This window comes from Nothobranchius furzeri, chromosome 3, assembly GCF_043380555.1.
Source record: "Nothobranchius furzeri strain GRZ-AD chromosome 3, NfurGRZ-RIMD1, whole genome shotgun sequence".
In the NCBI taxonomy this organism is placed as follows: domain Eukaryota; kingdom Metazoa; phylum Chordata; class Actinopteri; order Cyprinodontiformes; family Nothobranchiidae; genus Nothobranchius; species Nothobranchius furzeri.
The window spans coordinates 63,620,946-63,639,047 of record NC_091743.1 but is presented as its reverse complement, the minus strand read 5'-3'; the positions used below and the strand labels follow the sequence as shown (position 1 = coordinate 63,639,047).

The window sequence follows — 18,102 nt, the reverse complement described above, 5'->3', positions numbered from 1 at the left end:
AGTCCTTGAAAAATATTGGCAGCTTTGTACCATATAACCAAAAGAATTTGATCTGCAGTACATCAGAGGCGGGTCTAGCGTCTTTGGAGGATGCCATATTAGACACCATGTTTCCTTCTGCTTGGCTCAAGGTCCTGCACCTGTTGATGTCACACTAGATGATTGACTGGATGTATGACTTAAGGAAGTTACGTTACCATGTTCAAAAACGTTTAGGCAGTAAGAAACACAAATTTAATAACAAAACTGCTTAACTCTTTCCAAAACACATGTGAAAGAACAGAATCAAAAAAGAGATGCAATACATTTTGGTCAAGTCGTTTTTACGTAGTATGATGACGGCAGGCGCAGGACCCCGAAGAGATCCAGAAAGTACAGCGTCAGAAAACTACAATCGGCATTGCATTGGAATTGGAATTAACTGAAGGATCATCAAAGTCTGAGTAGTCACGCAGAGGTAATATGCTTTCGGCTCAACAGGCAACAACATTTATCGTAATGTTTGTTTAAACTAGCGCCAGTCACAAACTAAATGGTGTAACCCCCAAATTCCACTACCTCCGCTCCGCTGCGCTCCGCTCCGACACGAACGCCGGAGCAAAATCGGTCCCGTTCTAGTCAATCAGAGCTATTCCACTACTGCGGCCGTGCTCCGGCCGTGCTCCGGCAGTGCGGCGCCGTGCGCCGCCCTCTGTTCCGGCGTCCGGCAAAAATAGAATCGATCCTATTTTCGCCGGATGCCGGAGCACCTCCGCAGTAAATGGACAGAAATCACAACGGCCCAACAGGAAAAGGAGCAAGCACAATTTCCGTTTTTCACAATAAATCGATAAACAAAAGGCGTTTTTTGTTTCATATGCACAGATTTAACAACTTTTAACCACTATCAATGGTGGCTGAAGTTTAAATGCACAAAATTAAGCCATAAATACAGTTTCCACTATCAAAGTAGACACACTTTGTTGATCCAAACACTGCTGATCTGTCAACACAAATGATGGGCAGATTAAACAGTTCATTTCGATGCTTCTCCCACACAACGGGTGTTTGGATCTAACTTCCGCGTTTATTGCTCGGACTGTATCGCAAGATCTCGAAAATCCCGCGCATGCTTGTTTGCCCCCCTCAGGTCTCCGCACCGGAGCGGAGCCGTTGTAGAGCGGGTACCAGTAAAAATTGAGTTCGGAAGCGAGCGGCTGCGGAAGGCGGGGGCGGACCGGAGCGAAGCGGAGGTAGTGGAATTTGGGGGTTAAACTACCCAGAAATATATGTACTGCACCCTAGCACCAGGAAACTACACACTGCCACTTTAAACTTTAAACATTATCTGTGCAAAAAATGACAACTACTTCCATTTAAGTTGGACAAGTTGTGCCAAACAAACAAAAATATCTCTAAAACTAAACCAATCTGTCATATTTTAACACTTTTAGTGCAAAGAGAAGTAGCTTTTATTTTTGTTTAAGATTTTCTTGTTAAAATTGTGTGCGAGGTATGTAAAAGTGGTCATAAAAAGCTTAAAAACTGATGCCACTAATTTTCGACATTACATTTTAATGTCAATACTGGCTGATAAAAATGATAGACCAATAATATTGGACATCCTTAAAGACTAAATTCACTGTGAAGTTGCTATTGCTAATGGTTAGCTTCTACTAGCTGAGACATTCTCTGCTGTTTCCTGGACATAAAACCAACAACAGCCTTCCCCATTGCGAGTCAAAATGAGTGAGTCCATGGGCGTTAAGTGACAGTGTGACATAGATCTGTCAGGCTTTTCAAATCCTAGCGTTTCACCATCTATTTTGTATCAGAAGCTAATGCAGGAGATAGGTGTAGGAGACTATTTTCATGTTCTGCCTGCATGAAGAACTCAGAGGGGTTTAATCAGAAATAATCATACAAAATGGTCTTGTGAACCACACCTTTAAAGAGCAAGTCACCCCCTAATAAACTTTTTTTGCTGATAAACTAAATAAACGAGTGTCTAACCGTGCTGCAGACACATGTCGTCAATAATTTGGCACTTCAGTGCATCTTAGTTAAAATTTAAACATTCTGCCTAAAACTGGCAGTGTTGTGCCGTTGTCAGGTAAAAACTCTGCACTGTATTTTAATTTAAATCTGCCACCGCCATTGGCTAAGAGGTATGTTATGATGTAAACTGGTACATTATGATGTTACAATGCTGTCGTGAGCCTGTGTGTGTGTGTATTTGTTAGCAGCTCCGCCCTCTCGGTCTGCCAGGCAACAGCATTTGTTGCATTTTTCAAACAGGAAGTGGGAGTTGAGTAAGAATCTGGTAGGGGGTGACTTGCTATTTAAGTAACTTCTATTTTCATATAGACATACATGCATACGTTTTTTGGCCTACTTCTAAGCAGTACTAAAACACAGTAAAATAACTTTAGCATTTATTTAAAATAAAAAGACATTTTTAAGGACCAGAAGGACTTTTCGCTTGACTAATTTGGCTTTTTTAGAGAACTTTGCACATCTTGTGCATACATTTTTATTATTTGTTCAGCAGCACCCATTAACATTGATTTATTTTGTGACAAATGACAAAAAAGAGGGTTTCACTTGGATGACTTGGCACAAAGCAGCTCCTAGTTCAGGCTACTGTTTGCTCAATAAAAGTGTCCAAAAGAAATCCATTTTAATGTGTTCAACGAAAGGCTGGAGAGGATCATAAACATGCCGGATTTTCTGAGATTCCTCACCAGCTAATGTCTACTTTCCTGTCCAGTTTGATGTTTTGCAAGTGAACTGAAACACCTCTCACTATGCACATTCTTGAGAGTTGAATTTGTGCAACAAGATCTCAGATTTCTGGCAAATAAAATAAAACTAATCATCGGTTTGGTCTCTTTTTATGTCAGCTGTTTTCCCAGGAAGGCTCGTTATTATTGGGAATTCTTTAAGAGAACTATACATGTCATCCTGCTGTAATGAGCTGTCAGTTATCTGACAATTTTCGGTTGGGCCAGTGTTTGTTTTTAAACGGGAAAGAACTGAATTACATGCTGCCTGATGTGCCTTTTGTGAATCATTAATTCATATAAGTGTGACGAGCAGGATTTATTGGATAGAACATTTTTATTTCTATTCCGTTGGCTTTTATTTTTCACATCGGTTAACAGCTGCTGCTGTATTTGCTAATCAAAATGCATTGGTGCACTATGTGCTTCTTTCGACCTTTATTACCAGGACTGGTGAAGTAAATACTGTTGGGAGCAAATCATCAAAGAAATACTAGAAGGAGCACTATCTTTAAAAAAACAGATTCATTCAAGTGATCGATTCCTTGTCTGTTGGACGGCGCACGCTCGTATCGATTACTGTACCTTCCGTGGTCCGCCGGTCAATAAAAGTGCAGATTTTCTGCCGTAGATGAATCCAAGGTTTCACCGCCCTTTATGTTGATCTAATGATGAGAAATTACACTGTTCCTGTAACCATGGATATTTGATGGAGAAGTAAAAGCTTCAGCTAAAGATTTTCTATACATCTTGAGTTCATTCTTTGCCTTTTGGTGTTGTATAATGGGCGTTTAGGATAGGTGGTGGTGACCTCTTCTGATGGGAGTCGAAACTAAATCCTACTGGGCCGAGCTGTTGTCTAAGTCCTCAGTACTTTACCCGTGTCACGACTCCTGGGGCCCCTGGAGCGAAGAAGCGTGAATTGTGGTGTCAGGTTCCCGCTGCAGTGGTGGGAAGTGTACGGGTTGTACTCTTGTGTTAAAGAGATTCAGATCAGACTTCTGCTCTAAGCTTTGTGTCAAAAAGAGCAGAGAGGTTGGGCGGCTTTCTGCCAAATCATTTCCTCATCTCCCTGCAGATACGTTCATTGATCTTATTTCTGCTGTGGCACTTAAGGCTGATTTCCAAATACATATCAGTCCATTGCTAAATGTTTGATGTTTGTAATACAGATCATGTTCTCGTTTGGTCAGTTCTAAAAGGTTCATATTTAAGGCTTCAAACATCACCCAAAGGCTTGTTTTGTTCACTCAGCGTCCAATAGAAATCCGATTTCTGTTCAATTAAACCACCTTTTACCCTCAGGGTTCTATTTACGTCCAGGAGACCAGAAAGGTCGTAGCTCCGAGAATAGTCCTGCCAGTTAGCTGCATCCCACTCCGTGTCCCCCTTTGATGGAGGTTTCTAATTTATGATGGTAAACATGCCTGCCCCTGTTGGCATCTCTTTTAATTATCTCCTTGGCACACTAGCTGGTCTGTTTAGATAAGCATCAGTATTATATTACTGGGAGCATGCGACCCGTGAATTGTGTCATCGCTATGCAGCCAGGATCAAATCCAGCTTCTCTGGTGTTTACTTGGAGGACAGCAGTGGCTCAGGAGGTAGAGCGGGTTGTCTGGTAATCAGAAGGTTGTAGGTTCAATCCCGGTTCCCACCAGAGAATGCTGCTGTTGCGTCCTTGGGGAAGACGTTTGACCCGCCTTGCTTGCTGGTGGTGGTCAGAAGGACGCCAGTGTTCGACAGTCTCGCCTCTGTCAGTGCGCCCCAGGGCAGCTGTGGCTACATCGTAGCTCATCACCTAAAAATGTTCTATACAAATGTAGACCGTTTACCTTCAGTCTCTGGCTCTTATTATAATTTTAAGCTTAGCACTTAACGATGCAGAGCCCGCCGACCTACAGGGAGGTCGTTTTTTTTTTATCCGATCAGTTCGTAACAGAAAACAGTTAGAGATGACCTCAGATTGTGCCGCAATAATTGGTGAAAAATACGTTTTATACTCTTTAAAAACAAAAATGCTACCTCGGATCCATCTTCATGCTTTCAGACAAAGTTACATAATGCTTCTTCCATCATGGGCGGTTGAGCAACCCGACATAAGTCCCATCTTTCTGGGGCCATAGGCGATTCCAAAGTCTTGACCACTGAGCGCACATCACTCCAGACACAATAAACTAAATAAAAGCACACTGCAGGGCAACAGTTGGACAGATTTTAATGCTTTCCCCTCATGCTGCTCTGGCTCCGAATATTCCCCCCTCGTAGCGTCTCTTCATATCCCTCCCACCAAACTCCCTCCCCCTTTGCTTCCTCCTCTTGTACTCTCTCTCCTCCTGTCTCTCGCCCATGCTCTCCGTGCCTCTTTACTGAGCACGAGGCATACAGATGTAAGTTTAATCCAGGCAACAGTCAAAGCTGGGAAATGCATGTTGGCCGTTTTTCCAACACGCATCAGAATATGCCAGCGCAGCTGTCGGTGCGGGCTTAAGAGCTGGAAACCTGCTGGAGCTGTGTGGCACGTTTGACTCGCCCCATCTCTTTGTGTGGATGTATTTGTTGTCGCTCTTAAAGCTTGGCTTGAAGAAGTGTCACCTTCTACACTGAGCTCAGTTTTTAAATGAAACTGAAACTATCTGAAGAGATACGGGCAGCAGGAGGACACGAATGAATCGAGGAAAAACTTGAACGTTTACTGGATTTTTTGTAATCTTTTGCATTTATTTTGACTTTTGTTGCATGTTTATCTCAAACCAGATGATAAAGAGAAGCTATGATGTAGTTTCTGGGTTTGGACTCCCCTAGACAGGATTTTCGCCTGATCAAGGATCTGTCCATCTTTACAAATAATCTCATCTACCCCTTATTCCCCGTGTGATGGACACTCTATAGTTATGTTACTGAAGAAGGATTCGATTTAGAGAGATAGAATCTTTCATACTGGACTATCGAGGGAGTTTTTTTCTTCTTTTCTCCTCTATTTGATCCATCCATCAGAGAATTTAATTAGAGGAGGTCTGATTTGGACTGCCGGTCAGAAGCCAGGATGCAGGTGTCATTGGTGTGCACGGATCATCGTGGGGGGGTGAGCCGCAACACGGAGGACCGGCTGAATCGTCAGAATGCCAACAGCCCCAGCACAGGCACCCGCAGCAAGTTCAGAGCGGTGGCCATGGTGGCTCGCAGTCTCGGGCAACTTTCCGTTCAGAGCGTGCCTTCGTCCAGCGAGCAAAGTATGAAGACTGGCATGAAATATAGGTGGGGCTTATTGAATTTTAATCTTTAAATATATAAAATAAATATATAGTCTAGCCCAGATGACACACATTCTGAATTTTCTTCATATTAAAAATATTATATATATATATATTCCTTATTTTCAATTTGTATATCTTTAAAAAAAACACCCAGTCAGAGACAGATGCTGGTTAAAGATAAGTTCCTAATTGTGATAAAAAAAACAAGATACTTCCCCTTTTGCCTTTAATCTGATCTACATGCTGTAATTCTCCTTTATGTTGCCGGTTTATAATTTGACCTCTAATCTGGACTCAAACCGTACTAACGGAGCTCAGTCAGCTGCCTTTGCTCTAATATAGATAATAATACATTTAGATTATTCTTGGCAGAGGAATACTCAGCAGATATTTATGTGTTTTTACACTTATTTATTCAAACTGCCTTATGTCTGTGCAGGTTTCTAATATTTTGTGACCACTCTGAGATATAAAGTCAGTTTTATATCTGGAATTAGAACAAATATTTCCAAATGAATCAAAATGGTTTCTTATAAATGTCATTTAAATTCTTCAGAAGTCTGTAAGGCTGCTATCACGTAGCACAGGTTTTCCTCCCGAGTCTTCAGTCAGTAATAGCAGTATTTACAGTTCTCCAGCGTTCATTCCAATTTCGTGCTTGAAGGCTTTTCGATTTTATTTCCAGAAGTTACTAAGCCCGTTTTGTGTGCAGGAACCTCAAGGGACATGAAAACTGATGGCTGAGTTTAATCTAAAAGACTCTATTTTAAGTATTTAGGTTAATCGTTATTGCATAAATGCATTTGTATCAATTTTGCAAATGTCTTTATTTGTTTGGTGCATTATTCAAATGCAGCTATGACATGATGGAAGGAAGGGGAGCAAAAGGGAAATACGGCAAATGATTCTCTTCAGATGCACGTTTGGAGCTCGGGGGGTTGAGGAGTGAGGGCCAAATACGGCAGCAGTACAGAACTAAAAAGTCTGTGTGCCGTTGGAGCACAGAGAGTTACAGAACATTATGATCTGCAACCATCCAGCCGGAAAAGCAACAAATCACATTTTATAAAAGTTTTTTTTGTTTTAGTCGTAACTTTATTCCTGAATATTTGCTCCTAGTTCAGATCATCTCCCAGTAAGTTAATATTGTATGACTTGTGTCAAAATTTATCAGCATTATTTGGTGAAATTTTACCAAGAAAGTCCGTATCTTGGTCAGTTTATAAATATTTAATTTGCTATTTGGAGTTGCATCAGATCTGCTTCACATGTCAGACTTTAGAAGTTGCTAAACTCCTTCATGGTGTCTTTTAATGTAAATAATTTCATGAGTAAGATGTTTGTTTGAAAGTGATTATCAATGGAAATCCCTAATCTGAAGTTTAATCTGAGCAACGATTTGGGAAACCACACGCCCCAAACTTGGCGCCGTTCTCAGTGGCATTACAGTCCTTTGCATCTGATTTTCTGGCAGCAGCCTCTTCGTGTTGGCACGCTGTCATTATTGAGGCTAATGATATTGAATGAGAAAAATCATTTTCATCTCAAGGGCCAGCGGCTGTTTGTGTTCTTTGCTCCTGCAGCGTGGTGCAAAGTGCACGAAGGGATGTTTTTGTAAACTCTATCTGACGTAAATCAAAGGTAAGGCTGTCCCGATTCGGCGTGAGGTGTAGAGATTTGTGCACCGAGGGAATGACGCAATGTTTATGGATTTTGTTTTGGAGCAAACTGGAATAAAAAGGACTGATTGGGACGGAAGAAAGAAAATGGAAAGTGCTGAGGTTAATGCTGGTGTAGGGCTGAAGCCAAGAGGAAGTACAATGGGCCGGAGTGATCTGTGCCCGTGTCACTGTGAATCTCTCAAACTCGCTTCTTGGAGTCGAAGCTTGCAAACCCTTTACCATGGCCGTCCATTTCTCTTTTCATCCTTTCTCTCCCTACTAAAAGAAGGAATTTTTTCCCTCCCATTTTTCAATTTGCCAGTAGACAAACAGAAGAGGTCGGTGGTTTTATAACTACCCCAAAAGAATACGGTTAAAGCCGTCTTATCCACCCAACTAAACTTTTCCAGATTATCCTCGCTGCAGAATATCAGAGGAAGTTCAGATCAGACTCATTTGCATATAGTCCTCTCTGTAGCCTTGAATGGCAGCCTTGAAACAGGCCTGCCTGCATCCATGAGCGAGGATGCATGTTAGTGAGAGTCTAAAATCATCAAACGTTTTCTCAAATGCGGCAGCTTTATTGGGCTGCTCATCGTCGTTTAATGGGACTCTGCGTCTGACTGATAGGCTGGTTAAAATCATCAGCCTCAACTCTGATCCTTCAAACGCTTCCGAGTGATGATTAAATGCGTTCAATTGGGACGGAATTAATGATGCACGCTAAATGGCTTGTGATTATGTAAAGTAGTGTTTCCTGGGGAACGGGAGAATGTCTGGGATTGGACGAGCTGTGCAGGTGAGGCCCCGGTCCCCTGTCGATCAGTCAGGTGTTGGCTCTTCTTTCATGCTGCCAAACCCTGCTGATCGAGAGAGTTTTATTTGCTAAGATGCAGCAAATCTCCAAAACCCTGCTGACTTTTAGGAATTTGAGTGTGTATCATACTCCAGCTGGACTGCCATTTTTGTGCTTTGCACAGACAGATTTAGAAAATTCTCCTTAAACTGCTTTGTGTAACATCAGGGAATGAAGAAATTGCACCACATTGCAATGTTTTCTAAAAAATGTAGGAAGGTTTGTGTTTGCTCAGCCCATTTGTCCTCATATATATATATATATAGAGAGAGAGAGAGAGAGAGAGAGAGAGAGAGAGAGAGAGAGAGAGAGAGAGAGAGAGAGAGAGAGAGAGAGAGAGAGAGAGAGAGAGAGAGAGAGAGAGAGAGAGAGAGAGAGAGAGAGAGAGAGAGAGAGAGAGAGAGAGAGAGAGAGAGAGAGAGAGAGAGAGAGAGAGAGAGAGAGAGAGAGAGAGAGAGAGAGAGAGAGAGAGAGAGAGAGATGGTAAGGACAAGGTAGCATTTGTTATTCATTTACTTGTACAACAAAACCTCCACTGTCTTAGGGTTAGCCAGTAATTCAGTGACAATACGTATCAATAACAGTTTTGGTGCAATAGCAAAACAAGTCAATAAAAATTGTCCTTTCGTTTTTGTTATAGCCTATCGCGTAGCTCAATACTAGAGTCATTACTTATCCTCAGCCAATAAAAGCACAGACCCAGACACGCTTACTCACCAAGCCCTCCCCTCTCAAACCAAAACAGAGAGCATGCGACTTAAACATGTTACAGTAAGGACGAAAGCTGCTAAAAAAACATTACAGTAGTTCATCAGCATAGAAATATTAAGATTTTTACAAATCTGGCAAAAAGCAAACAACAGTCATTTGTAGATAATTCATTTAATTAATCAACTTGTTTAAACATTGGGTCAAGACATGAAATGGTCAGGGCTGCACTTAAAACACATTTTCAAAAAATTTTAAAGTGATCAATATCAAGTATTTTTTTTTATCAAAATGCTTATTTTCTAAATCATCCAGCCCTACTTTTGCCATACTAACTCGAGCTGACATTAACATGAGCCAAATAATAATAAATTAAATCATGAAGTAAAATGATCCACACTGTTGGGGAAAATAAATATTACTTAAAAGTTCAGTAGTAACAAAGCCTGGTCACAATCAGTTTGTGATTTTTGAAGCCTCCTTTAGCTCCATCAAACTAGTGTAGGCCACGTCGATGTCCACTCTGGTTTTAGCTCTTTCGTTCGCCTCCAAAGACATTACTCTCTTTTTTACTTCCAGGCTCCACTATGATGCCAACAGAAAAAGAAAAAAATAATAATTTTTCTTGTAATGTTTACTGATTGGCAAACTGAAAATGCCAACCGCTAGCATTACAGCTAATACCCATAAAGCAGTTCAAAAACGCCACCTACCTGCTCCACAAAACTGTCTAGTGTTGTTGAAACTGGTCAAGTTTCTAACTCACTCACTAAGATAAACATTAAAGCTCTAGGTTAAATTTTAAAAAACTCTATTGTTGCTTTAAGGTGGGGTAACTGTGCTGACCGGGGAGCCGCATCATTTTTGAATCACAGCTATTTTTTAATTATTTGTGTGTGTGTGTGTGTGTGTGTGTGTGTGTGTGTGTGTGTGTGTGTGTGTGTGTGTGTGTGTGTGTGTGTGTGTGTGTGTGTGTGTGTGTGTGTGTACGTATATATATATTAGGGCTGGGCGATAAATCGAAAATTAATCATTATCGAAATTTCTGACTCATAATTTTTCCATGTCAATAAATTTGATAATAAAAAAATTAAAAGATGTGTGTAGGTTGGCAACATTCATGTCCCTTTAAGAAGCTGTACCACCTTGACTCACGTAAAAATGTGACTCAACGTAATACATGCGACAGCCCCATCTAGTGGACAACTTTTGTTTCTGCGCAAACCTGTAATTATCGTTCATTTATCGCTATCGAGGTGAAATCCTCAATATATCGTTATATTGATTTTAGGCCATATCGCGCAGCCCTAATATATCTGACATTAAATATCCTTCCTTTGCCTAGAAAGGACTCATGATCCCTCAGGAGGAGCTGAGGAGTGTTGCTGGGCAGAGGGAGTTCTTGGTTTGCATGGATCTGCTACTATATGATGCATTCTTAGATGAGCAGCAGAGAATTGATAAAAGACTGAATAGATGGCTTTGATTTTTTTGTTTTTTTCTTGCTGTTCCAGAACCTTCTACCATAATCTACCCAAAGTTTTCAGTTTCCTCATGTATTTTTTTCATTTCAAAGCAAAACAAGTTTGTTCTTAATTTTAACTCTGCAATAGCCACAAAACACTTGTGCTGTGTTGCTCTCAGTTATTTACTGAAGGCGCCGTGTAAGTCAGCGCTGACTCACCACCTGCCCAATTGTAAATCTACAAGTAACTCGCCTTAGCATCCCTGCTCTCTGGAGATCCACTTTTATTTGTAGAGTTGACATTGAGCCACAGAAAATGGCCACTGGCAGTCTTGTGTAAGCGGGTGGCATTTAAATCTCACCATTGTGCTGTGCCAAGTTGCCCTTTATCTTTATCAGCGATGCCGCGTGAGGAAAAACCCCGTCCCCAGCGGTTGTTTTTGTTCAGCCCACCTTGAAGTCACTTGAGAAAACAGATGGCAGAAATAACAAGAAGAGAAATGTGAGTGATCAGGACGAAATTACAGATGAAAGTCTCACATATTCAGATGCAATGAATGCTGTGTAGTTTTGATGTCATTGGCTGTGACTGCAGGACAAAAAAATCTGTGGATAAATGGGAAATGTTCATTTTTGTTTGAGGATTAATTTTAAAGGTGTTGAACACTTAGTTAATCAATACATTTGCAGTGGTCTATAGTAGGAATGAATGCCTTGTAAGTCGTACTCTGGGGGAAAAATTCTCAGATGCACCTGGATCAGGAAGTAGAAGTCAGGTGGGGGAGACAATAGATTCAGACGGCAAGATTTGGAGTCTTATTTCCTGATATTTGGACATCTAGCCTCAGATTGGCTAGCAGACGTGCCACTCTATCACCGACTCAGTTTGCTCTGCAGTGTTGATGTTTTATCTACACAAATAACACAAGCCTGAAGGAGTTCTGCTGGTGAAGTTGCTAATGCTGACAGTTAGCTTCTACTAGCCGAGACATCCTCTGCTTTTTCCTAAACGCAAAACCATAAAATCTTGGTTCTCATCAAACTTCCTGAAACTCAACAGCAATATAACTGCAATTCTACTCAAAGGGAAACCCTCCATGCTGAACATATCCCCCAGCATATCAATTAACATAGATAATTCCTCCATCCTTCCTTCCCCCCTTGTAAAGAGTCTTGGTGTCGTCCTTGACAGCACTCTTATCATTCAAAGGCCACATCAACAACATCATTCACTCAGCCTACTTTTATTTACGCAACATCAACTGACTCCGCCCCTCTCTCACTCCTCATGCTACAGCCATCCTCGTACACAGTCTAGTCACTTCAATTCAGTTCAGTCCAAAGATACTTTATTAATCTCAGAGGGAAATTACTCGTAACCTCCCCAGAGATCACATCAGCCCTGTTCTTCAGCGTCTCCACTGGAATGGCTACTGAACACAGAATCTCCTTCAAAGTCCTGCTTCTCACCTACAAATGTATCCACTGTCTCGCCCTTCCTTACCTCTCTGATCTCATCCATGTTGCTGTCCCATCTCGCTACCTCAGGTCTTTCTCTGTTTTCACCTTGTGGTTCCTCCTGCTTGTCTCACCACCGTTGGAAACTGAGCTTTCAGTCACTCTGCTCCTCGGCTCTGGAACTCACTTCCACCTGACATCCGAAACACAGACTCCCTCCTCTCATTTAAATCCAAACTTTCCTGTTCAAACTGGCTTACACTGTCTAGTCCACAAACTCTCCACTCTGTAATTTATAGTATATTCTTTGTAATTCTATTGTTTAGATTATCTTATTCTTATTTTTGTGCAAGTTTTAGCATGTTTTGTGAGGTGACCTTGGATTTTGAAAGGCACCTATGAATTAAATGCATTATTATTATTATTATTATTATTATTATTATTATTATTATTATTATTATTATTATAAACCAACAACAGCTTTCCCCATCACTAGTTAAGATTGGTGAGGGTAGACTGGCCTATCTGGCATTGTAACATCGTCCAGATGGGCCGCTTACCCATTGTAGGCCGGTCCAACTGATCCCCCTCCCTGCATTCCGACGGCCGGCAGATGGAGTCATTTCCGCGAGCCAGCCCCCCCCCCCCCCCCCTTACTCCACCCGGGCCGTGTTGTTGTCCCAGTCCACCCCTGGGTGAGTCCATGAATGTTAAGAGACAGTGTGATGTAGATCTGTCAGATGATTTCTCCGTCTATTTTCCATCAGAAGCTAATGCAGGAGATAGGTGTAGGAGACTATTTTCATGTTCAGCCTGCATGAAAAACTCAAGAGTGACTGGTTATAATCAGAAATAATAAATTAAAATGGTTATACAGTGTTCCACATCTTTAAATATGTTATACTTTTTTATTAAATTTTTTAGCAACATAAAGGCGTTCTTGGTTTTGGCCCGGGTGACAGAAGCTGTGGGTGTGAGCTTTGGGGCGTCATGAGTGTGGGTGCACGCTGGGACGTTTTCCTGCATTCTGAGGGCTCTCATCAGCGAGCCACCATTCACACTGCCAGCACTCCTCCTAGAAGCATGAAACATAAGCAGACCACAAATGTTAAAACAGAACACGCACATTAGCCTCACCGATGTGAAGATAAAGGTTCAGCTACGATACAGGCTTCCAGCCACGGCCACACTTAGGTACCATCTTTAATGTGCTCACAACGTTTGGCATCTGTTTGCTCTGGGCATGTTGGGAGGAATTGTCAAACGGTGGATGGATGATTTTGTGGACGTCAGCTTGTGTTGCACAAGGTACTATCTTGTATTGGAGCGAGAAAGGACTGGGGGTAATTGCAGAATATGTTGCCTTTCCATCTATGAACGCGTCTGCATGTCAGACGCACTTGTGCTACATTACAGAGAAAAAATAAGACAGCTGCTCTCTTTTTTTTTGCATCACTGATGAAGTTTAATTAAAGCATCTCTTTGCATGTTTGTCTTTCTTTTGCAGCAACGTCCATGTATGATATTTTCATAAATGTTCTGGAAACAGCTTAAATGTATTAATCCTAGTGTGAAAACGCTAAGGGAGGGAATTCCTGATGCACTCTAAATCTTCATAACAGAAAACACTGGGAAAAAAAATAACGTGTTTAGGTGTTGAGATGAATGGAATCAGCAGAATTGTTCCCACCGTGACATTTTTCCTTTACCATTATTTGCAGCATGACAGAAATTTGAGCTGTGTTACATAATGTGTAAGGTAGCGATGGAAGGGAAAATAAAGGAACTGCATGACAAATTGGAGTGAGGCTGTTGTATAGCAGGAGAGCAGAGCTTCAGCTCATGCAGCTTTGTGCTCATTCATGTGTCTCATGAATATTTAACCTTAGCATTTTCTTAATTGGGCAGACGGCACCGGTTTGCTCTGAACCGACACAGTGCCTAGTGTAACCGTTATCAGCTGGATCATGTAGGTTTGTTACGTGGCTCTTATGTAAAAACACCTCATGAGTAAAAATGTACAAATACTATGGGAAAAAATGAGCCATGTACCAAAAGTCATTACATTTCAGCTCGCCATTTTCAATTTAAGCCGTTTTCTTAATAAATGGCAGTTATGAAACACATTAGATCTTTGGGCATTATCAATGAAAAAGCAGTTTGTATATTTTGGCTGTGATTTATTAGCACTCTGTGTCATAAAATGTACATTAAAACCACCATTTATATCTGGATGTTTGCTGATTGCTCCTTTGCAAAAGATTTTCCATTTCTGTAGATGCTTGTTGATTTATCCTGCCAACAAGGGCCTCTAAAATTGCCAGAATTGAACAAAAGCTATTTCAGCTTTGAGGGAAAACCCCAGAGTTTTCAATCTGTTAATGCCAAAGTAAAAGAAATAAATAAACTAACATGCCGATGACAGCTGTCTGGGAGTGCTTTAATGCCAGTGGCTCTGTTTATCTTCCTGCCTCCTGCATGTCTCATACGGTTTCCTTCCAACAAGTTAAATCGCTTCTGACATCGTCTCAGGCTGCTGTTAGATATGCTGCTGGAAGAAACACTGTGTAACAGCTGATGATATAATTTCTTGTAAATGAAATTATGCAAAGCAAATCTGAAATTAACCAGATAAAGTATCCAGCTTTAAACTCCATGATGAGTTTTGACAACAAAGTAATCATAACAATTGGAAAGGCTGGGATTTGCTGGTCAAAGGATGAACAATGGGGCAAAAAAGCCTTTAGTCAAGCACCCATTCAGCAAGTTCTCCCGCCTAAAAAGATGAGAGGTCTGTAGCTTTCATCATAGGTGTATCTCAGCTATGAGAGACTAAATGAGAAAAACAAATCCAGAAAGTCACATTGTCTGATTTTCAAAGAATTTAATTGCAAATTATGATGGAAATTAAGTATTTGGCCAATAACAAAAGTCCATCTCAATACTTTATTATATAGCCTTTATTGGCAATGACAGAGGTCAAACGTTTGTCTTCAGAAGGTTTTCACACATTGTTGCTGGTATTATGGCTGCTTCCTCCATGCAGATATCCTCTGGAACAGTGATGTTTTGGAGCTGCCACTGGGCAGCACGGACTCCCTCCAAAGATATGAGATGTCTAAAGCTGACTCTTTACCAAGTTAGATGAGCATATTCCCCAAAACGGTCACATTATTCCTCTCATCTCAATTCCAGAAAAATCTCGTTATTCATCCACCTCCAGTCAAAGCAAATCCATCCCAGGCTGACTTGAAGTAGAACAGAGGCTTTTTGTCCAGAGATCCAAAAGAAGGTCACATTCAGCAGACAGAGGTGACTCATGGTGGAAATCAGTAGAAAGCCCAAAACAAATATTCCAGCTGATAAAAAAAGAAGAGAACAAAGATAGAAAAATTTCTGAAATGTACATTTTTGCAACTGCTATTGTGTCAAAATCCCTTTTTCTCTTCTATGAGGACAATTTTCAGACCCAAGATATTTGGCTCTTCTTTCTTTGTGAATAAGAGTCTACATAGACTTGAATGGATGTGCAAATGGTCCTCAGAATGTGTGTTTTTGTGAAGTCTGAGCTGCGGTGAGGTTGTATTAATTGTTCTCTTTGGTAAATATTTCTAAATATGTTCCAGTGCCTATGACCTTGTTACCCATCCTTCTGATCTCATCCTGACTGCTTTGTGACATCTCTATCTCTGAGCTCTGTCTCTCCATCACTTAAAAGCAATGTTTAATTTTACTAATCAGAGCTCATCTCAATACCCTCAAATCAGAGCTTTAATGCTCACATTTGCTAAATGTTTGATGTTAGAAAAGATAAGTTAATGCTTGTTGCAAATCTTGACCCTCAAAGACAAAAAGAGTCCGAGCGCAACACAGATAAGCAAGGTTATTTTACGATAATTGTAATAACATTATATCATGAAATGTTCAAAAGAAATGTATCAAGAGATGAATGAGTGTTTTTGTAGCTCAGAACCATAAAGTACCCCATTAAGTCTCTGTAAATGTCATAATACTCATTATAATACTCATTATTTACTAACAGAAGCATTTGTATGGTGCTTTGATTATCTTGTGGTTTGTCTGCTTGATCTCCTTAAGCTTGATTAATACTTCTCCGCGAGCTCCGCAACAGAGAGACGCACTCGGAGTTTCGGAAAAGTCTTTACATGCGAACTTCAGCGCAGGCAGCTGAGTGTTGGAAAACAATTCCCCGCCAGGACAACAGAGGGTGTAGCGCTTTTGTGTGGTATCCTGCCACCATAACACTCATGTATCTGATCCACGATGGTGTATTTACTAATGTGTTTATATATTTCAGAGACTTTGCCCTTCATTCTCCTCCATCTCTTCATGCGGTCACCACCTCTAAACCCACGTTTCCTGTCATTTCCGTCCACGTTTTCTCTGTATTTTGTACTCCTTCAGTCATGGGCGAACAAACGTTCATATTTTTTTATTTTTTTCTGCGATGCGTTCTTCATTCTGTTTGGGGACTGTCGCTAAATATCTTAACTTTTTTACGGGGAAGCGGCGGTGCTGGTGACAAATATACAGGAAGTGGCTTCCTGACCAATCACAAGTCGCCTCCGTCACTTTTGACGGATGTTTAAAATTTTGGACATGTCTCCAACACCCTTTGTGAGTCCGTCGAAAAGCCCTTACGCTAACGCATAATGGCGTTCCGTGTCTCCACACGGACGCAGAAGTATAAATCAGGCTTTAGACTGCTTTTTATTGGCAGTGCAGCATACCTTTCCTCTGTGAAGAGTTGAGCACAAGTATCATAAAGTATGCTTGTAAGTTTAATAGACTATAAAATAATTATAAAAAAAAAGTCAAAATCTGTTATGACTGGATGTCGGAGAAAAGACGGATCAAAAGTATGACCAGTTCCAGGTTGTTGCAGGATGCGCAACATCTGCAGTGACTCCAACCCTTGGAGGTGTGGTAATGGAAGAATTGGTCAAATAATTACGAGTTACTGAAAAAGACCTAAAGGCAGGTGCAAGAGAAGCTTGCACCTGCCTTTAGGTCTTTTTCAGTAACTCCAACATGAATATGTAGACACCCCATTGGGCGCTGGTGAGTGCAGCAGCATTTTAGCCATATTGGATTGGTTCCTAACTCCAAACCCTACTGGAGTCGACACAGGGTGGGCAACTATTCTCGTTTTTTGTGCAGCCTACGGTTGGAACAACCGACCTACTATGGAAAACCAATCACGTTAGAGTACTCTTGACTCTTCTAGCCTACCTGTTGGGGTTTTATATTTTAGTTAATTTAGTGCAATTATATTTAGGCTTTAATTATCATACCACACTATATGTCTGATTTTGTGAAAACGCATAATAAAATGTGTTGTTTAGTTGGGTTAGCACCGTCAGTGTCGGTGAAGCCCAGCTGATTTCCATCAGACTACATCTCTGTCTTTGTCTCTGTCCTCCATAAGAGAGAGGGGCGGCTTTAACGCCGGGCGTGCTGTTTGCTGGGCTCAGCTGGAACCTGAACCCACCTGCTTTCATGCAGAGGGTTGTTGAAGCTATGCACAAAGCAGTATTCAAGGCCATGTTTGTCAGATATTAAAGGCAACAGCACGCTGATGGAGTGTTGTCTTTATTTGACAGGGGACAGAACGGTGTACTCCGATGTCAGTTTAACTCTTTGCTCCTGAAAGAGCTGTTGCATACTGTACAGTTTTCATGACTGAGTTGTACTTGGTTTTGAAGCATGACTCGCATTGAGAGAAATACTATCATGTTGGCAGCATTCAGGATCACTAGCACCTCTCGTTTTGTCACCTTGCCTGTGAACCTGTAGCAGTTTTATTTTATTAGTTCAAACATTCTTAAGGGAAATAGTGCCGCTTTAGTAGTAATTGTGTTTCACGCCGTGGGGCTTTGGAAACAACCCAGCAGCTTGTTTAAAGAAAGCTGCA

At 41.1% G+C, this 18,102-nt stretch overlaps 1 protein-coding gene across 6 annotated transcripts in view; it reads left to right on the top strand.

The window, feature by feature from the left end:
• Positions 1-18,102, top strand: part of kcnab2a (potassium voltage-gated channel subfamily A regulatory beta subunit 2a) — a 123,417-nt gene that overhangs the window by 83,710 nt on the left and 21,605 nt on the right. Inside the window, exon 1 of one of the 6 annotated variants that reach the window (XM_015959057.3) lies at positions 4,489-6,020. The exons of the other annotated variants lie outside the window; for them this stretch is intronic. Within the exon in view, the coding sequence (XP_015814543.1) occupies positions 5,809-6,020 (212 nt within the window). The 5' untranslated portion in view covers positions 4,489-5,808. Of the gene's footprint in view, positions 1-4,488; positions 6,021-18,102 lie in introns of those variants that run through there. 6 annotated transcript variants of the gene reach the window in all.